At 38.8% G+C, this 18154-nt stretch overlaps 1 protein-coding gene across 4 annotated transcripts in view; it reads right to left on the reverse strand.

The window, feature by feature from the left end:
- The window catches only part of csmd3b (CUB and Sushi multiple domains 3b), a 684074-nt gene that overhangs the window by 240531 nt on the left and 425389 nt on the right, over positions 1 to 18154 (reverse strand). For all 4 annotated transcript variants that reach the window (XM_057827420.1, XM_057827419.1, XM_057827418.1 and 1 more), the window contains one exon: positions 14856 to 14977. In XM_057827420.1, the coding sequence (XP_057683403.1) occupies positions 14856 to 14977 (122 nt within the window). The remainder of the gene's footprint in view (positions 1 to 14855; positions 14978 to 18154) is intronic.

Below are 18154 nucleotides of genomic sequence, written 5' to 3' on the forward strand. Positions count from 1 at the left end.
AAAAGACCATTGATTATCTCCTTCGATCTGGGGCTCCATGCAAGATCTCACCCCGTGGCGTCAAAATAATAACAAGAACAGGGAGCAAAAATCCCAGAACCACATGGGGGGACCTAATGAATGACCTACAGAGAGCTGGGACCACAGTAACAAAGGCTACTATCAGTAACTAGGGCTGTCAAAATTATCGCGTTAACGAGCGGTAATTAATTTTTTAAATTAATCCCGTTAAAATATTTGACGCAATTAACGCACAAATGCCCCGCTCAAACAGATTAAAATGAGAGCACAGTGAAAGGTGTACTTGTTGTGTTTTTCGGAGTTTTGCTGCCCTCTGCTGGCGCTTGGGTGCGACTGATTTTATAGGCTTCAGCACCCATGAGCATTGTGTAAGTAATTATTGACATCAACAATGGCGGGCTACTAGTTTATTTTTTGATTGAAAATTATACAAATTTTATTAAAACGAAAACATGAAGAGGGGTTTTTATATAGAATTTCTATAACTTGTCTTTTAAGAACTACAAGTCTTTCTATCCATGGATCGCTTTAACAGAATGTTAATAATGTTAATGCCGTCTTGTTGATTTATAGTTATAATAAACAAATACAGTCCTTATGTACCGCATGTTGAATGTATATATCCGTCTTGTGTCTTATCTTTCCATTCCAACAATAATTTACAGAAAAATATGGCATATTTTATAGATGGTTTGAATTGCGATTAATTGCGATTAATTACGATTAATTAATTTTTAAGCTGTAATTAACTCGATTAAAAATTTTAATCGTTTGACAGCCCTAAAAAAAAAAATCTATCAGGGACAACACAAGCAATGACGAAAAGTGCTTTTTACGGAGTGTAAAGTTGTTAGTGGTTTAGCGAATGTATTTACGGTGAACATTTCAAAATAAAAGCACGTCACGTTTGTCATATAAATAACGATTTCTGGAGTTAATCCCACATACTTCAGAATTATAATATGTAAATACTATAATACTACAGAATTCAGATTTTACACTAATAATAACTTTAAAATGACACCCTTTTTAAAAAATATGATTGCAATTAATATTACAATTATTATAATACTCTTATATATAGTAGTACTAGTATATTATGATAATAATGCTTGACATTTTTTTCAGTTTTGTATAATGTTGGAAAGGCGAAGTCAGTGTTCTGAATCTGTTTACATTCAATTCTTTCGCGCTAGTAAATGCTTTCAGCTAAGCCAGCAAAATATATCGTTTGAACATCGCCATCACAATGTGCGGATCCACAATAGTAGCATCGCAGGACGTGCAATTTTTTTTCTTTTTTTTTCAACATTTAAACTTTTGTTTTACTTCATGAATGCAGCAAGTGTGCAGATCCTGGATTAAACTGAGTTATACAAATTATATACTGTACAGAAAGTAATTTTGAAACATTTTTGGTTTGTGGTGTGCCGTGAGAATTTTTCCAATGTAAAAACGTGCCGCGACTCAGAAAAGGTTGAAAAACACCAACTTAAACTACTACTAAAACTTAATTGCTCTTATTTACTGCTCATACTAAATTATCAGTCATAAGTCATGGCTAATGTCATCTTGTTTACGGTGTACATTGCGTAACTCTTTTTCAGGCAAGGCTAAAGTCAAACTCAAACTTGCAAGCAGTTGTAACACTGCAAATTCCCCCTTTTTAAGTCCAAAGAGTACTCTCTTCACTTACAGCGTTAAGTGAATATTCAAGATAGCGGCCGCGTGGTCGAGGCTCGCCGCGTTCCGACAGCGACGGCCGGCGGGGGCAGATGAGGGGCCATGAGTGGAGTAAATGAAAAAAAATAAATGAGTGAGAACCCGAGCGTGAGTGAGGCGGAGGATGAAAAAGAACGAAGAGGAAGGAGGCGGCTTCGCTAACGGCCTTGCTGCCCAGCCATCCCCAAGGTTAAATGAGAAGAGGGGGAATGAATTGGCTCTAAAGGCTCATTCCGCTCAAACTAAATGAAGCAATAACGTCAGAGAGCCATAGAAGACCATTAACACCTAACCCGAGCCAGGGGGAGAGAGAAAGCAGGGAAAGAAACAAGAGAAGACAGGTCGGTGTGGGGGAAAAAAGCTGCTCCTCATCCTCAGGAACAGATACGTGAGTGGAAAACCCTTCTTTCAATGCCATTGAATGGGTTCATGAAGAAATATAAAAGGATTCAATGGGGACAATTCCCATGCACAGTGTGAATCTCGACCACCTCCTTTCTCTTTTCTCTTCCTCGGATCAAGCTTGAGTTCATTTTTTTAAAATAAAATTTCCTTCTCAGGAGATGCGATATCCTCGACAAGCTGCTCCTCCTTCACCCATCAGTGTGCTCATTAAAGAGCAAGTCATTGCATGTATGCTTTTAGCTATTCAACTTGCTCCAGTTGGATTAAAAACACTAAATTTGCTGTTTTGCCACTTGAAATGCATTTTGAAGATAATTAGGGGGTGGTTTTGTCAACTTTTCAGGATTAAAAATATGATCATAGAAAACTCTTAGCCTGCCAATCACAATGATAGATGTCCAATTATTTTAAACGAGGAGGACTAGCTGTGAATGCTCATGTTTCAGTGCCTCCTAGTCAAATTGGATTGGACTTCCATAGTTAAGAAACCGCAAAGTAAGTAAAAAAAAAATAGTAAAAATAAAAAATATATATATACAAATAAAACATTTTGCGTTTATTTACCCCAATATAGAGTACCGTATTTTTCGGACTATAAGTCACAGTTTTTTTTTCACAGTTTGGCTGGAGGTGGGACTTATACTCAGAAGCGACTTATATGTGAAATTATTAACACATTATGATATCATTTCACATGTTATTTTGGTGTTTTGGAGTGACACTGAAGGTTTGGTAAACTTGTTAGCATGTTTTTTATGCTATAGTTATCTGAATAACTTAATAGCTATGGCCACGTTTGCGTTCTGCCTTTGGCAATGTGTGTTCAATTGTATTATTGACTTTTTTTTATATTGAAATGCATACTTTTAGTTTGTGGCACTTTCACGCCCAAGTGGGGGCGCACTTGCACTTGTTTACGACAGCTACGTAGCTCTGACTGAGTGGGCGAGTTAGCGAGAGAGAAACACGGCTGCGAACCTATGTTCATTGTTTATGCTTGTAAAATATCTCTACAGAGACAACGCCTGTGTGTATCATCTTTTCTGTTGTTGTTGTGTGTTTTCCACCCGTGATCGGACACTTAGAGCCAGTTGTGTGGTTGTTTGAACGATGCGCTAATACTAGCGAACACATGCTAACCGTTTGTGTCATGTCATTTCTGTAAAAGCACCTAATTATTATTTATTTACGTCGATGCGAACCTGTTTGGTATCGAGGACGAAATTGATTCAGCAAATTATACAGACATCCAGCATCGTCATTTGGGAGTTTAGCCCGCTAAATAGCCAGGACCGAGCCGTAGTGTCCTGGTGAGGACAGTATATTCGCAATTCGTTGTTTTATGCACTGTTCACTTATTCGGCATGTTGTTCCCTATTGTATTTTTATATTAAATTGCCTTTCAAGAACACATGTCTGTTCTATGTGTTGGATTTTATCAAGTAAATTTTCCCCAAAAATGCGACTTTCCTGCGACTTGTATATGTTTTTTTTCTCTTCGTTGAGCATTTTATGGCTGGTGCGACTTATACACAGGTGCGACTTGTAGTCCGAAAAATACGGTTTGTAAAGCTACAATATACTGTAGCTATATTACATATACTAGTAGGCTAAATTGAGGAAAATAAGTATATTTGAACACCCTGTGATTATGAAGTTCTCCCTCTTAGAAATAATGGGCGGGTTTGAAATTTTCATGGTATGTGCTTGTCCACTGTGAGAGACAATTAAAAAAATGCAGTACTGCACTGTTTGATGTGGTTAGCTGTATATAAACACCTGTCCACCCCATACAATCAGGAAGACTCCAATTCCTAACAAGGTCAAGACCAAAGTGCTGTCCAAAGACACCAGAGACAGAATTGTAGACCTCTACAAGGCTGGACAGGCCAATTCTTAATATGGTCAAGACCAAAGAGCTGTCCAAAGACACCAGAGACAGAATTTTAGACCTCTACAAGGCTGGACAGGGTTACGGGGCAATTGCCAAGCAGCTCGTTGATGTAAGATCCACTGTTGGAGCAATTATTAGGAAGATGGAAGAAGCTAAACCTGACTGTCCATCTCCCTCAGACTGGGGCTCAATGCAAGATCTACCTCATATGGTCTCAATGATCCTCAAAATGGTGAGGAGTCAGCAAAGAACTACACGGGAGGAGCTGGTCAATGACCTGAAAGGAGCTGGGACCACAATTTCCAAGGTTACTGTTGGCAATACACTAAAACGTCATGGTTTAAAATTATGCATGACACGGAAGGTTCCCCTGCTTAAACCAGCACATGTCCAGGCCCATTTTAAGCTTGCCAATGACCATTTGGATGATCCAGAGGAGTTATGGAAGAAAGTCATGTGGTCATATGAGGTCAAAATGGAACATATTAGTTTTCCACTCATAGTGTTTGGAGGAAGAAGAACGATGAGTATGATCCCGAGAACACCATCCCTACTGTGAGGCATGGGGGGTAGTAGCAACATGTTTTGGGGGTGTTTTTCTGCATAGGGGACTAACGACTGCACTTTATTAAGGAGAGGATGACCAGGACCATATATTGTGAGATTTTGGGGAATAACCTCCTTCCCTCAGTGAGCGCATTGAAAATGGGTCGTGACTGTGTCTTCCAACATGACAGTGGCCCGAAGCAGACAGCCAGAATAACCAAGGAGTGGCTTCGTATAAAACATATCAAGGTTGTAAACCATTCATTCATTCATTAAATATTAACATTTATTTTCTCAGGTGTTCAACTACTTATTTGCAGCAGTACAATACAAATAAATTGTTAAAAAAATATATATACACTGTTATTTCTGTATTTTTGTTTGTAGATTGTCTCTCACAATGGACAAGCACTGACAATGAAAATTTCAAACCCGCCCATCATTTCTAAGTGGGAGAACTTCGCAGGGTATTCAAATACTTATTTTCCTCACTGTAAATAGCAAATGATACATGTAAAGGTCTCCCAAATATATAAAAAAGACAATAATAAATAAAAAGCTAAAAAGAACAACAACTAAATATATAAAATTATGTCCTAATAATGTAAATTACCACAATGGATATATGAACAGTTTATTAAGTATGTACTGTATCGGCTCTGATTGTCTTTGTGCTTTAATTCCTATTAAAAGTGAAGGAATCTGACCCTCTAGCCAGACCGCCGGAATCACGCCAGCCGAACCGCCGGACCCGCTCTGGCGCAGATCCAACGATCCAGGCCGGCGAGACCCCAGCAATCCGGCCAGAAGGGCAAACTCCGCGCGTTCACCTTAGTCTTAACCCTTTGTATTAACTCCATTTTGAAAGGTTTAAAGAAGGCTCACCGAAAACAAGTTGGCGATTTATTCAGGTCGACACAGATCAAAACGGCAAGGCGAAACAGAAAAACTCAGGCGGGGAGGCAAACTCGTTCCAAGGTCACTATATCAGAAGTAAACAAAAGATTCCCGAAAAAAAATGACCACGATTACTTAAACATTCAGTCTTTTGAAGGATCTCCCTGGGCGGGCTGTAGGCAGGAAGAGGAGTGTGTTTGGGCGTTTTAAGAGTTATTGTTCTGTTTGTGGATTGGACAGGAGGATTCGGGAGTTACAGTTGTCAGGGCAACGAGTGTTGTGGATTTTTCCACCTTAGCGTCAAAGGGGCTCTTGGAGTCTTGTCAGTTGTGTTATCAGTTGGATATCGGCCGTTGGTTTTCCTTGTGTCGGGACAGGGCGTCCCGCCATTTTTTCTGGACTGTCCGGAAGAACTGATTGCGGAAGTTGGTGCATCAATCTTGCTCAGTCAGTTGAATGACACACGCGCGGAGCTTCCACGATAAGAAGGCGTTGTTTATTATGCCCTATATTCTGCTTGTTTTCCTTAAACTATGGTATAAGTGCTATTTATTTTATATTAGGTGTGTTAGAGTAATACAAACGGTCAAACAGTAAATGAGAAATGAGACTATTCCCTGATTGATTATATTAAGTGTTAGAGTAATGCAAACAGCTAGACAGTGCCTACGAGAAAAGGTACTATCTCCTTCAAAAGTTACTGTATTGTATCTCAACTTTCATTATGTACAACACGCCATATAATCATCCGTCCCATTTGATTGACTGATGTTCCATGGCGTTAAAAGCTTTCCCAAATCTGTGAATTGAGCCCCGACGGGAAAGTGATGACACTTGACTGACGGCAGCGATACAAAATCTATGAGCAACACGCGACATTAACATATTGCATTTTTACATAATAAATCTTTAATTCACGTGCCTATTCGCATAAGTCATTTATGAATATGAAAAAGGGAAAACTGTCAGGGTATAAAAAAATAAATGAAGAAAGAAGGATATTAAGAGTTAAATTAAAGGATTTGTCACTCACGCTTCATCCCTTATCGTCAGCTGCTCGGGGATTGTATTAAAACTTTTTTTTAATACCATTTTTATTGTCATTCACACACAGAAACGCAATGACAGCTCGTGATGAAACCATTAGTCAAGTTATGCCCGGGTTATCTTTTTCTATTGAGAATATTCACAATACCTTTTCTTGATAAATACATAACTAAAAATAATTCCGATACAAACCATCAAAGCATGGTCAAGGAATGTCAAACAAAAGTTATCAGCTTCAAGTTAGATTTCATGTGAGTTTATGGCACTTTAATCCAATGTGACAGAAAGGAATACTGCACTTGTAATGTTGCGAGCTGTCTGGCATGTTTTATGGCATAATGTGGAGCATTAAACTATATGTGAAATGAGTAATTATGGGCTATAAAGCACACCGGTGAACACCCATGTCAAACAGGAGACTTAAAGGCAGTTACTTTACGCTACAAAAAAGTTGCAATATAATGGCAACATGGCCACATACCCGCCACGTGAACAGCAATGAAATTACTCTCAGTACTTAAAACTGACCAATTGCAGCTCTCCGTTAAACCAAGGCAAACCGACCAATCACAATCAAACTCGATGGTATATGACCTCTGCATAATCCATGTCAATTATTATCGAGTGACATTTTCAATTATTGATAATGTGTCAGCAAACTAAGCGTGTACATGCTTGTACGTGCATTAAAGTTACAGTGGATGTTAACATGGACAGACAAGCTACCAGTATTGTTCTTCTGCATCAGTTGCGTTCAATATATGAAATAAGACCATAACTCCCACATAAAAGCTGCACTGGTTGAAATAAGACAGCCACAAAGGTTGCACAGGTTAAAGTAAGACTCGCATAAAGATTTCAAGGAGTTGTGCGTACCACAATGACATTATCATAAATCCCTGGAAAGTTGCCCAGGTTAATGTAAGACTATCAAAAATCCAACAAATGCTAAGCAGCTTAAAGGGATCCTCTATTTTTAAGACAATTCTTAAAAGATAAATGTTAGTATGTGTTATAATAATTTGATATTAAAACCCCTCTTAATGTTTTTGTTTTAATAAAGTTTGTAAAATTATTTTAGGTGATAGGTCACCATTCTTGTTACGTCGCAGTGCGTGACGTCACCGGGCCCGTTGCCGAAATTCCAGCGTTTCACTCGTTAGCTTTCCCAACATGTTGTCAGTTGAACCAGATCTGAAAAGTGTAGAGCAGGACAGCACTGTCGGTCGTTCACAAGACGAGCTTCAGGGAAAAATGCGTGCAGCAAATACCTGATAAGACAAAAGTTGGGCAAAACTGGTGATGCGAGAGAGTCCTGTTGGGAAGTCCGGTTGGGAGCGAGAGTGTATGCTGTCCGGTTTTATTAGCAGATATTCAAGGTAAGCATATTGCGTTTTCAAACTTATCCCAATATAATTATGTAGATTGTTAGCATCCAGAGCTGTCGTGTGCTTTACATACAGTACAGGCCAAAGAGCACACCTTGTGTAATCCATGTCTTGTACATTGCAACGCATGGTAGGTAGGACACATGTATAAAAGGTACCAAAAAGGGGAGAAGCTTCCACTTATGCAGATTTATTCACAAAAAATAATATTTCCACCTTGACCACTCTTCACTCTGGAGCTCAGCAGTACGCAAACACGCATTCCCTGACGAACTCCACATTGTTGTAAGGTCCACGTCGGAGTCACTGTCGTCACTGTAGCGTGCCATAGTGCTTTAATTATTTAGTATGATTTGGGGAAAACTCCCACGAAGAATAGTCAACAAAAAGATAGCTATAGTAATGAAAATTCACATTTTTTACTCACTCAAAGATCCAGGAATTAGACCAATGGCAATGTTGCAGCCGCGATCAGGCCGTCGATTCCACAAAATAGACTGATCCGAGAAGCAGCCGTGGGACCGACGAATAAAAAAAATGGACAGATCCGAAACCAACATTGCAGACGCGGTGGGACCGTCGGATCCAGAAAATAGACAGATCCCTTACTTGACTGAGGATCCAGGAAAAATGTTCGGGCGCCAGTTTAACGCGTGGTGGGTAGGATACGTGCATACAGGAACCAAAAAGGGGGAGAAGCTTCCACTTATGCACATTTATTCACTAAAAATAATAATTCCACCTTGACCACTCATTTCACTCCCCTTGTTTCCATTTGACTGGATATTGCATCCAAAAGCAGCACATCGTGGCATTTTACTTCGCGAGTTTAGGCAGCAATAAGCAATTGTTGAACACGCGACACATTTGGAAAGATCCGAATGACGTCATCACTGCGAGCCAAGGCGCCAACTAACGGTCAAAATATGGACTAAATATTATAAAATATTGCCATTGATTTAACATTTTATGTGTTTCTAACAACATATTTTAGTACAAGAGAACAATTGTGGTTTATAAGAGCCTACATGTATTCAAGTTAGAGGATCACTTTAAAGCAAGAATAATATGCCAAAGATTGCACAGGTTGAAATTAAATCACTGGGAATCCTTCAGAAATTACACATATACCGTATTGGCCCGAATATAAGACGGCACTGATTATAAGACAACCCCCTCCTTTTCAAGACTCAAGTTTGAAGAAAGACTTTTTGAACACCACATTAATTTTTATACAGAAAATAATTACAGTACATCTGAAACAAATGATTATGAAATTATATTTGAGAGAAAAAGCATGTTATTTTGCCTCATTCAAATCTTAATATCTGAACATTTAAATATGGAAACTAAAGTGCAATCACATTCGTGAATGAATGGCATCTGGTTTTTGAAATATAAATAAACCGATCTATTGTGATAAAACAGCAAAATTGCAATAACTGCATTAACCAACAAAGTTAAGTCTAACTGTAACTATAGTCTTGAAACAAATTTGAATAAGGAAAATTATTGAAATAAAGTAACGCAAACTGGTTAAACTTGAGAGTAGCTGAGATCTGTCATGACAGAACATCGCTTCAATGGTATCTGGCGCCATCTAGCGTTGTAAATGGGTATAACATCTAGACCACGAATATAAGACGATCCCAACTTTCTCAATCCTATTTCAATGCAAAAATCACCATCTTATATTCGGGCCAATGCAGTACTACCAATATATGTAACAAATGTTGGGCAGGTTAGATGAGACAAAAAAGTCTTAAGTGGCAGGTAAAAATTGTAGTACCTAAGGGGCCGTTTACGCGGCAACGGGGTTACAACGCAAAACCTTTTCCACAGAGCTGTATCGTTTACACGGGGACGACTGAAAATACATTTGAAAACGCCTTGCAGAGTGGAGATTGCCGTTTACCCCGGTAGTACACCAGGCGACAACGCGCCGCGTCAACGCAGTGAAATCATTTAAGTCAATCAGCCAATGTACACCAGCAGCAGTGCGACCGCCTTTTAGACCCGTCCGAGAAGCTGTTCAACACGTCGTACGCAAAAAGAATGGCGGTTTATTATTTGACGTGAGATGAGACGCTCCTGCGTCAACACTACAAGGTAGGATCAGGCAGATTGGAAGTCACTCGTGTAAAAATACAGTGGATCCGGTTGATTTTCAAAATAATATGCAATTAAATGGATTAATTTATGTGTGTCGCTTTTACTTGAGAAAATCCATCAATAAAGCTTTTGGGGAAAAAAAAACATTGAGGCATTTCATTTGTAAGATACATGTTAAAATTAGGGTTGTTCCGATCATGTTTTTTTGCTCCCGATCTGATCCCGATCGTTTTAGTTTGAGTATCTGCCGATCCTGATATTTCCCGATCCGATTGGGTTTTTTTTTTGCTCCCGATTCAAATCCAATCATTCCCGATAAATTTTCCCGGTCATATACATTTTAGCAATGCATTAAGAAAAAAATGAATAAAACTCAGACGAATATATACATTCAACATACAGTACATTAGTACTGTATTTGTTTATTATGACAATAAATCCTCAAGATGGCATTTACATTATTAACATTCTTTCTGTGAGAGGGATCCACGGATAGAAAGACTTGTAATTCTTAAAGGATAAATGTGACTTTGTATATTGTGACTAAATATTGCCATCTAGTGTATTTGTTGAGCTTTCAGTAAATGATACTGCAGCCATTTAACTTCTGCCCAAATGCATGATGGGAAGTGAACCATGACTGTGTGCAGGGGCACAAATTGATATATCTTCTCTGCGTTGGGAAAGAATATAGGGTGTTAAGAAAATGATCAACTACTACCTTTCTTCCCCACATTGCCTCCCACGTTATTTTTAATTGCTGAGAGAGGTATTGTAAGGCTTTAGCCACATATAAACGCCTCCAAAGGTTGTCAAAATTCTCTCTACTCATTATACGCTGCCTTTAAGCACTATCTATAGGTAAAACGGCGTCTTTATAGATTGAACGCGTCAATGCATGAGTGGGTCGTGCAGCGCATGCGTTAATTGCTTAACGTGATTAATTATAAGAACTTAATTACCGCCGTTAACGCAATCAATTTGATAGCTCTACTTTAAGCCAAAACTACTCTGGATGAGTGACATTTTGTCTAACGTTAAATACAATTACAAAACGATTTAAATAAAAAAGTATATATATACAGTATATTAAAAAAAGGCATGTCCGATATTTTTTTGCCGATTCCGATACATTGAAAATGACGTGATCGGACCCGATCGATCTTTAGTTAAAATCTTTGTCATTGGCAAGGTTTTTCTCTTTAGCACTGTTTTTTCTTCTTACTTTCAGAAAGCAAGCCGACCAATACATGGGGTCTGAGAGGCAAATGGTTGTTGTATTATTCTTGTAACCCTTACTTTTTGAGTTCATCAGATCTTGAGGCTTTGGGTAGCTCGGGTCAGAGTTTACTTGTTGTTGTTGATTTACTGCTGTCTTCTCTGATATAATAATAACAAACACAGCAGGACAGTATCAACTCTGCTTTTAATCTCGGCGCAGTGCGCACCAGTCCTCACATGTACAATACAAAACCTGACATACCACAACGAGTAGGAACTAATATTCACATAGGAACTAAAATTATACAACGCAAAATATAGAATATAAATGAAGACTACATCAACATTTGGGAAACATAAGTACTTAATAAAAATAATAATAGCCCATATAAGTAAAATGGTAACACTTTACAATAAGGGTCCCTTAATTAACATTAGTTAATGCATTTTGAGACAATAACTAATGTTTAATTAACATTACAATAATTAATATAATTGCTTATCTAGCATTTATTAATAAATTAACATGAGTTAATGCATTAGCTAATGCATTAGTTAATGCATTAGCTAATGCATTAGTTAATGCATAACCAGACAGTAACTAATGGTTTGGTAAAATTAAAAAAAAATATAGGCCCATATTGGTTTAGGGTTCGGGTCTGTTAACTTAGCATTTATAATTTCTTAGTTAAGTATTACTTAACCTTAATTAACCATTACTGAATGTTTTTGGACCCTTATTGTAAAGTGTAGCACGCGTATCCCTTAACTATGAAATGATAAATGCTTAAGTTCCCCACTCTTAACCTTTATTAACCATTACTGAATGCTTTTTGGACCCTTATTGTAAAGTGTCGCACATGTGTCATTTAACTAAGAAATTATAAATGCTTAAGTTACCCCCCCTTAACCTTTATTAACCATTACGGAATGCTTTTTGGACCCTTATTGTAAAGTGCAGCACATGTGTCCCTTAACTAAGAAATTATAAATGCTTAAGTTAACCCTAACCCTATATAGGCCTATATACAGTATATTTTTAATTTTACCAAACTATTAGTTACTGTCTGGTTATGCATTAACTAATGCATTAACTCATGTTAAATAATATATTAATAAATGTTAGATAAGCAATTATATTAATAATTGTAATGTTACTTACATTAGTTATTGTCTTAAAATGCATTAACTAATGCATTAACTCATGTTAATTAATATATTAATAAATGTTAGATAAGGGATTAAATGAATCATCGTCATGTTACTTAAACATGGGTTACTGTCTAAAAATGCATTAACTAATGTTAATTAAGGGACCCTTATTGTAAAGTGTTCCCAATAAAATGAGCCAAAACACCTGTCATTAAATGATAATAATACACAAATCCTGCTTACATTATCTTCAAATACCCGCTACTCTCGTGCAATCTTGCAATCCTCGCGTTAACCAATTGAGTCGCTCCACAGACGCTCTGCTTGTAAAACGTGTCAGATGGAAATTGATGGCGAGCGTCACAGGTGCGTTGACGTGCCAGCATCGCTGACGCGCCGTAGACGTGCCAGGTGTGTTACCCCGGTAAACAGTTGACAACGCAAAAGTGAGTTTTGGGTGACAACAGACATCTGTACGCCGGAACAGTAGGTGGCGATAATGCTCCAATAGGTGAAGATACAAGTAGCCCCAGGGTTACAACTTACGACCGAGTTATGCTTCCGCGTCAGACCTGCGCCATCAAGGAAGACCCGATTTACAACCCTCTGCCGTAGCCTCTCTGGCTCCTTCCTTTTTTTCCTGACTTCGCGTCGCGACAGGAAATCGACTATGATTGGTCCACTCAGACTGTTGTTTCCGGTTGAGCGTGAAATCACCGGCATGGTCGAACATTATTTTTCTACATGGAAAAGTGGACCAAGCCGACAAAAGTATCAATGAAGAGCAAGTACGACAACGTCTACAATGTCTCGTCGAGACATTATGAAGATTGTGAAATGGCAAGCAATTTGTGGGAGGAGATTGCTGAAAATACGGAGCTGGAGATCAGCCAGCGATTGAATAATTTAAAAAAATGGATGAACCACGAGACAAGTATGTGTGTGTTCGGAATCGAGTGGCCACACAAAGCAATGACCCAGACGGCCAAAAACTGCCAGCTTTTAATCATTTTATGTCGTATTTTTGGTTGGTGCACTTCATCAATTATTGTGTACATATGTTTGCTGTGAGTCTGTGACTTATTTACGTGTCACACTTCAAGTATATGAAGAATAAAGCACAGGTTTGGTGTCAAAAGAGTTGTTTTGATGTTTAATTTTCAACAACAGACAGTTCACACGCGATACATCATTGATTGAGAGTGCCTTGGTGATTTTATGCTAACGTTAACATCAAAGCTTCCAACGCAGTTTGGGAAGTTCCATAGACGCCAGAAATCTGCTATGGCTTCCCACTGGCTGGTTGTAGGATACGGCAAGCAAATCGGGTTGGAGGGCTTTGCAGACCTCGGACAAAACGCTGGACGCAGTGTTAGACGCCAATTTGAAGCTAGCCGCCACAGTTAGCTGGTTTCCACCCGAGGCTAGAACTCTCTGTGCACATCAAAAGTTGGACTGATAGTCGAAACAGTCTTCTGCGTCGCCTGCGTCCTAACATTTGTATGATCAACATTTATTCAATGTTGATGAGCTGAAGATCCACATTCAAGCGTTCCATCTTGCATTGTTTATTTTGTCTCCGTTAAACTAGACAAGAGGAAATCAACAAGCATGCCCCAAAACCGTACAAACATAACGCGCCCCCCCCCTTTAGTGGCTTGGCGGTGAATTACAGAGCAACGCATCACCTGGCTGGAGAACCATCGAATGTCGATTTGAAGCCGTAGTCGCTGCGCCGTCACCGCAATGCTGGAGTATAACTCAGGCTTACGTGATTTCGACTTAACGACGTCAGATTCTCCTCCGCCATTTTGTCTCCAGTCGTTTTTCTTTGTTTTGTTTTGGTTTTTTTTTTTTTTAATCGCGTAAACGGTACCTTACTGTACCTTGCAGAATCTTATTTTTAACTTTATTTCATTAATATGAGGGATCAGCCCTTTGGAGAAATGTATATTTGATTATAATGTTGACTTTTGTTTTGTGATGCATGCCTGGTGCAGGTCTACAATCTTGTCTCTGGTGTCCTTCGACAGCTCTTTAGTCTTGGCCATAGTGCAGTTTGGAGTGTGACTGACTGAGGTTGTGGACAGGTGTCTTTTATAACAAAAATGAGTTAAAAGAGGTGCCATTAATACAGGTAATGATCTGAGCCTCTTTAGACCTCGTTAGAAGAAGTTAGACTTCTTTGACAGCCAGAAATCTTGCTTGTTTGTAGGTGACCAAATACTTATTTTCCACTCTAATTTGGAAATACATTCTTTAAAAATCAAACAATGTGATTTTCTGGGTTTTTTTCCACATTTTGTCTCTCATGGTTGAAGTTTACCCATGTTGACAATTACAGGCCTCTCTAATCTTTTCAAGTAGGAGAACTTGCACAATTGGTGGTTGACTAAATACTTATTTGCCCCACTGTAAAAATAGAAATATAAAGGGAAAGTCAGACCTACCTTATTCGGGTTCGATGCGGTGATTATCCAAACACACTGCGCATTGCTCTCATACTGAATGGGGAAGTTGGGTGATGTAAAGGTCCCCGACGGTCCCTGGAGATTACTACCGCATGTCTTGACTGTGAAACCAGAGCAAGGGCAGATTTTCAGATTTTCAAATATCGCAGCGCAAACAAAGACATAGGTCAGCTAGAAGCTATCGATATGGTCAAAGACATCTCCACAGCTAGTCCCACTTAATTGGAGACTATCGGCTGCAGAATACAACAGGATTAACTGCAGTCTCACTATTGACTGATGGGGACACTCTAAGCGGCAATTAACTCCACGTATCCATGGAGAGATTTACGGATCAACTACCTTAGCTATAACTACCTACCTACAACAAGTTAATGAACTAAAAAAATAAAATAAAATATTAAAAACAGTATATTTCTTTCAGGATATTTCTTTAAAATCTCACTGCTGTAATATGCTCCAGCTCAACCAGAACCCTAATAAGGACGTCTGTTAAAAAAAAAAAAAAAAAAAAAAAAAAAAAAAAAAAAAAAAGATGGGCGGATTGCATTATAGTGGTTGAGTTCAGTTTATAATTGACAGTTAATGCACAATCATTTCCACGTTTTAATTCATCGCGGCACGACATAAAAAGCCAGTGTGAAAATGACACCCGCTAGTCGTTAACACACCAAATAAACTCTCATTTAAGCGGCGTTCCCTGTGACAATCGAGAAGCGCAGCTCGCATCGTCCTTGGGTCGCCCGGCGCAGAGTCGGGAGGTAATTTTCTGCTTGGTTTGTAGCGACGTTTGTTCCTTAATTAGTTTGTTCGGATGGAGCGCGACTAGTAAAACAGACGCGACATACAAAAAAAAAAAGAAAAACACTTTTGTAATGCAAATCTCTCAAAATATACTATATTTAAAATAACTAGGGAAGTTGGTAAATTTTGCATTACAGGTGGATAGGGCAGTGCCCAACCAGATTCCTCAGGTGACAAAAAAAGTGTTCCGCAGTAATGATTAAGTTATAAAATCAAAGTTCAAATCAAATCTGTTTTTGTCCTCAGGTGTCCAACATTTTTTCAGATTTTATTTCTATCACATCTCCATATTATTTTTTGCTATTTTTGGTCAGCAAATACTTCCAACCATGTTTTACAGCATGCAAATTGAGTCAGATTTTTTAAAGTGGGTGTTGGCATAATTTTCCCATAGCAACAAGACAGTAATAACAACAAACATGAAATGTAATTGTTTGTACATGTAATAATAGTATGAATACTAAGTTTCACATGACACATTTCTAAATAAATACCAGAGCAGGGGTCAGAAACCTGTCTCGTGAGCCATATCAGGCTCTTGATGAGTGCATCTGGCTCACCGCCAATCCATAATTTTAAACGTGGAACCGGCCGGCTCGTTTGACATGAACGAGCTGTGATGAGCTGATTCGCACATTGCTTTTGGACCTTCAAATGTACGTCACAATAATATCCTTTGATTCATAGCACGTAGTACAGAGCTCATCTCGTACGTTAAAGGCTGATTTATGATTCTGCGTAGCGGTGAGGGCGGACCTATGCTATTAACGCAGATCCGATTTACGACCCTACGCCGTAGCCTGACGTACACGTCCAAAAAATCCTGACTCCGCGTCACGTAAGACTGTGACTGGTCCGCTCAGCTCGTTGTTTCCGGTTCAGCACAACATTCGCAAACGTCTTTTGTGTTGCCTACGCTTCAACATTTGTATTACCAACATTTGTTGTTCAATATTGATTAGCTGCAGCTGCAAATACACGTTCCATCTCCGTTGCCATTCCTGTCAATGACCGAAGGAAAACTAAAGGAATTTGACAAGAGTCCCCCAAAACCGTACAAAGATAAAGCACACCCCGCTAGTGGAATGGCGGTGAATTACAAAGCAACGCGTTCCCTTGATGCATAACTTCCAATGCACTAGGGCTGCAACTATCGATTATTTTAGTAGTCGATTAATCGATGAGCTAGTTAGTTCGAATAATCGAGTAATCGGATGAGGAACATAAAAAATTTTAATAACTGAGCTGAGACTCAAACAGTATTTAAAAAAAAAAAATAAAAAAATAAAAAATAATCAATGAATGAGGACCTAAGTTCAACAAAAGCACAACTGGCTAATTTACACAACAAAAGTCCGCTAGCTTAAATGCTATAAAATGCTAACTTTTTTTTTTACAATGCTCTTCACAAATGGTTCAAACCAATATTCCCACAAAAAAACAGGTAAATATACCTACAAACTAAATTACGAATGCATTAAAAAAAAAAAAAAAAAAAAAAAAAAAAAAAAAAAAAAACGGCACAAACAACAACCTAGCTTATGTTGGTCTTAACAGGAAGCAGCTGGATTCAGTCACATGAAATGAGTTATGTCATATTCACTGTTTCCACTAGAGGGAAACGTTTCCACCCAAATCAGTAAAACTAAATGCAAACATTTTCAAAACAAACCATTACAACGCCACTTTAATTAAAAGAATACTCGAAGCAGCAAAATTGAATTTGAATCTTTGTTCTAATCAAATTACTCGAGTTCATCGATTAATCTTTGCAGCACTAGAATGCACAATGACGGCGAAGGGTCCAAGCCGTCGCTCAGCCAGCAGTGGCCCCTCCCAACTCAACGCCGAGCAAACTGGAGTATATAAAAAATGCGTAGGGGAAAATTAAACCACGAAAGTGAACTGCGTAATCACAGAGGTGTTCGTTTTTGTGTTGGTTCCCTCCTTGTGTGTTCATGTGATTGCCCATTGATTTCACCTGTTGTTCCTGCTCCTAGTGTTTCGCCACCCTGCATCCCTTTGTGTAGCCCATCTGTTCCTCTTGTATCATTACCCCTCGTCTCTGTGTGTATATAAGCTCCCAGTTTCTTTTCACTCCTTGTTGCGTCATTGTCTGTGTCAAAGTCAAGATCCTGTCCAAGCCCTCGTGTTCTAAACCCTCCGGTAAAGTAAGTTTTGTTTGAACCTTGCCTTTTTGATCCCCAGTACTTTTGGTTGTATTTTGTGTTTTGTTAGTTATTATTAAAACGTTTTTTCAGATCACCACCACCTCCCTGGCTAACTTTTGTTTCCCTGCATTTGGGTCCACACCACCTGCCCGCGTTTTCCCTGACATGAGGCATGCGATCAGTTTCACTTTCATGACTTTTTCACCTTTCAAAATTGTTATCACTTCAAGGAGGGCGAGACTCTCGATACGGCTGCCCTAAGAGGCTCCACCTGTCTGTTGGGGTTTCCTCTTCCAGGCAATA

The sequence above is a fragment of the Corythoichthys intestinalis genome, chromosome 22 (genome assembly GCF_030265065.1).
Source record: "Corythoichthys intestinalis isolate RoL2023-P3 chromosome 22, ASM3026506v1, whole genome shotgun sequence".
In the NCBI taxonomy this organism is placed as follows: Eukaryota; Metazoa; Chordata; class Actinopteri; order Syngnathiformes; family Syngnathidae; genus Corythoichthys; species Corythoichthys intestinalis.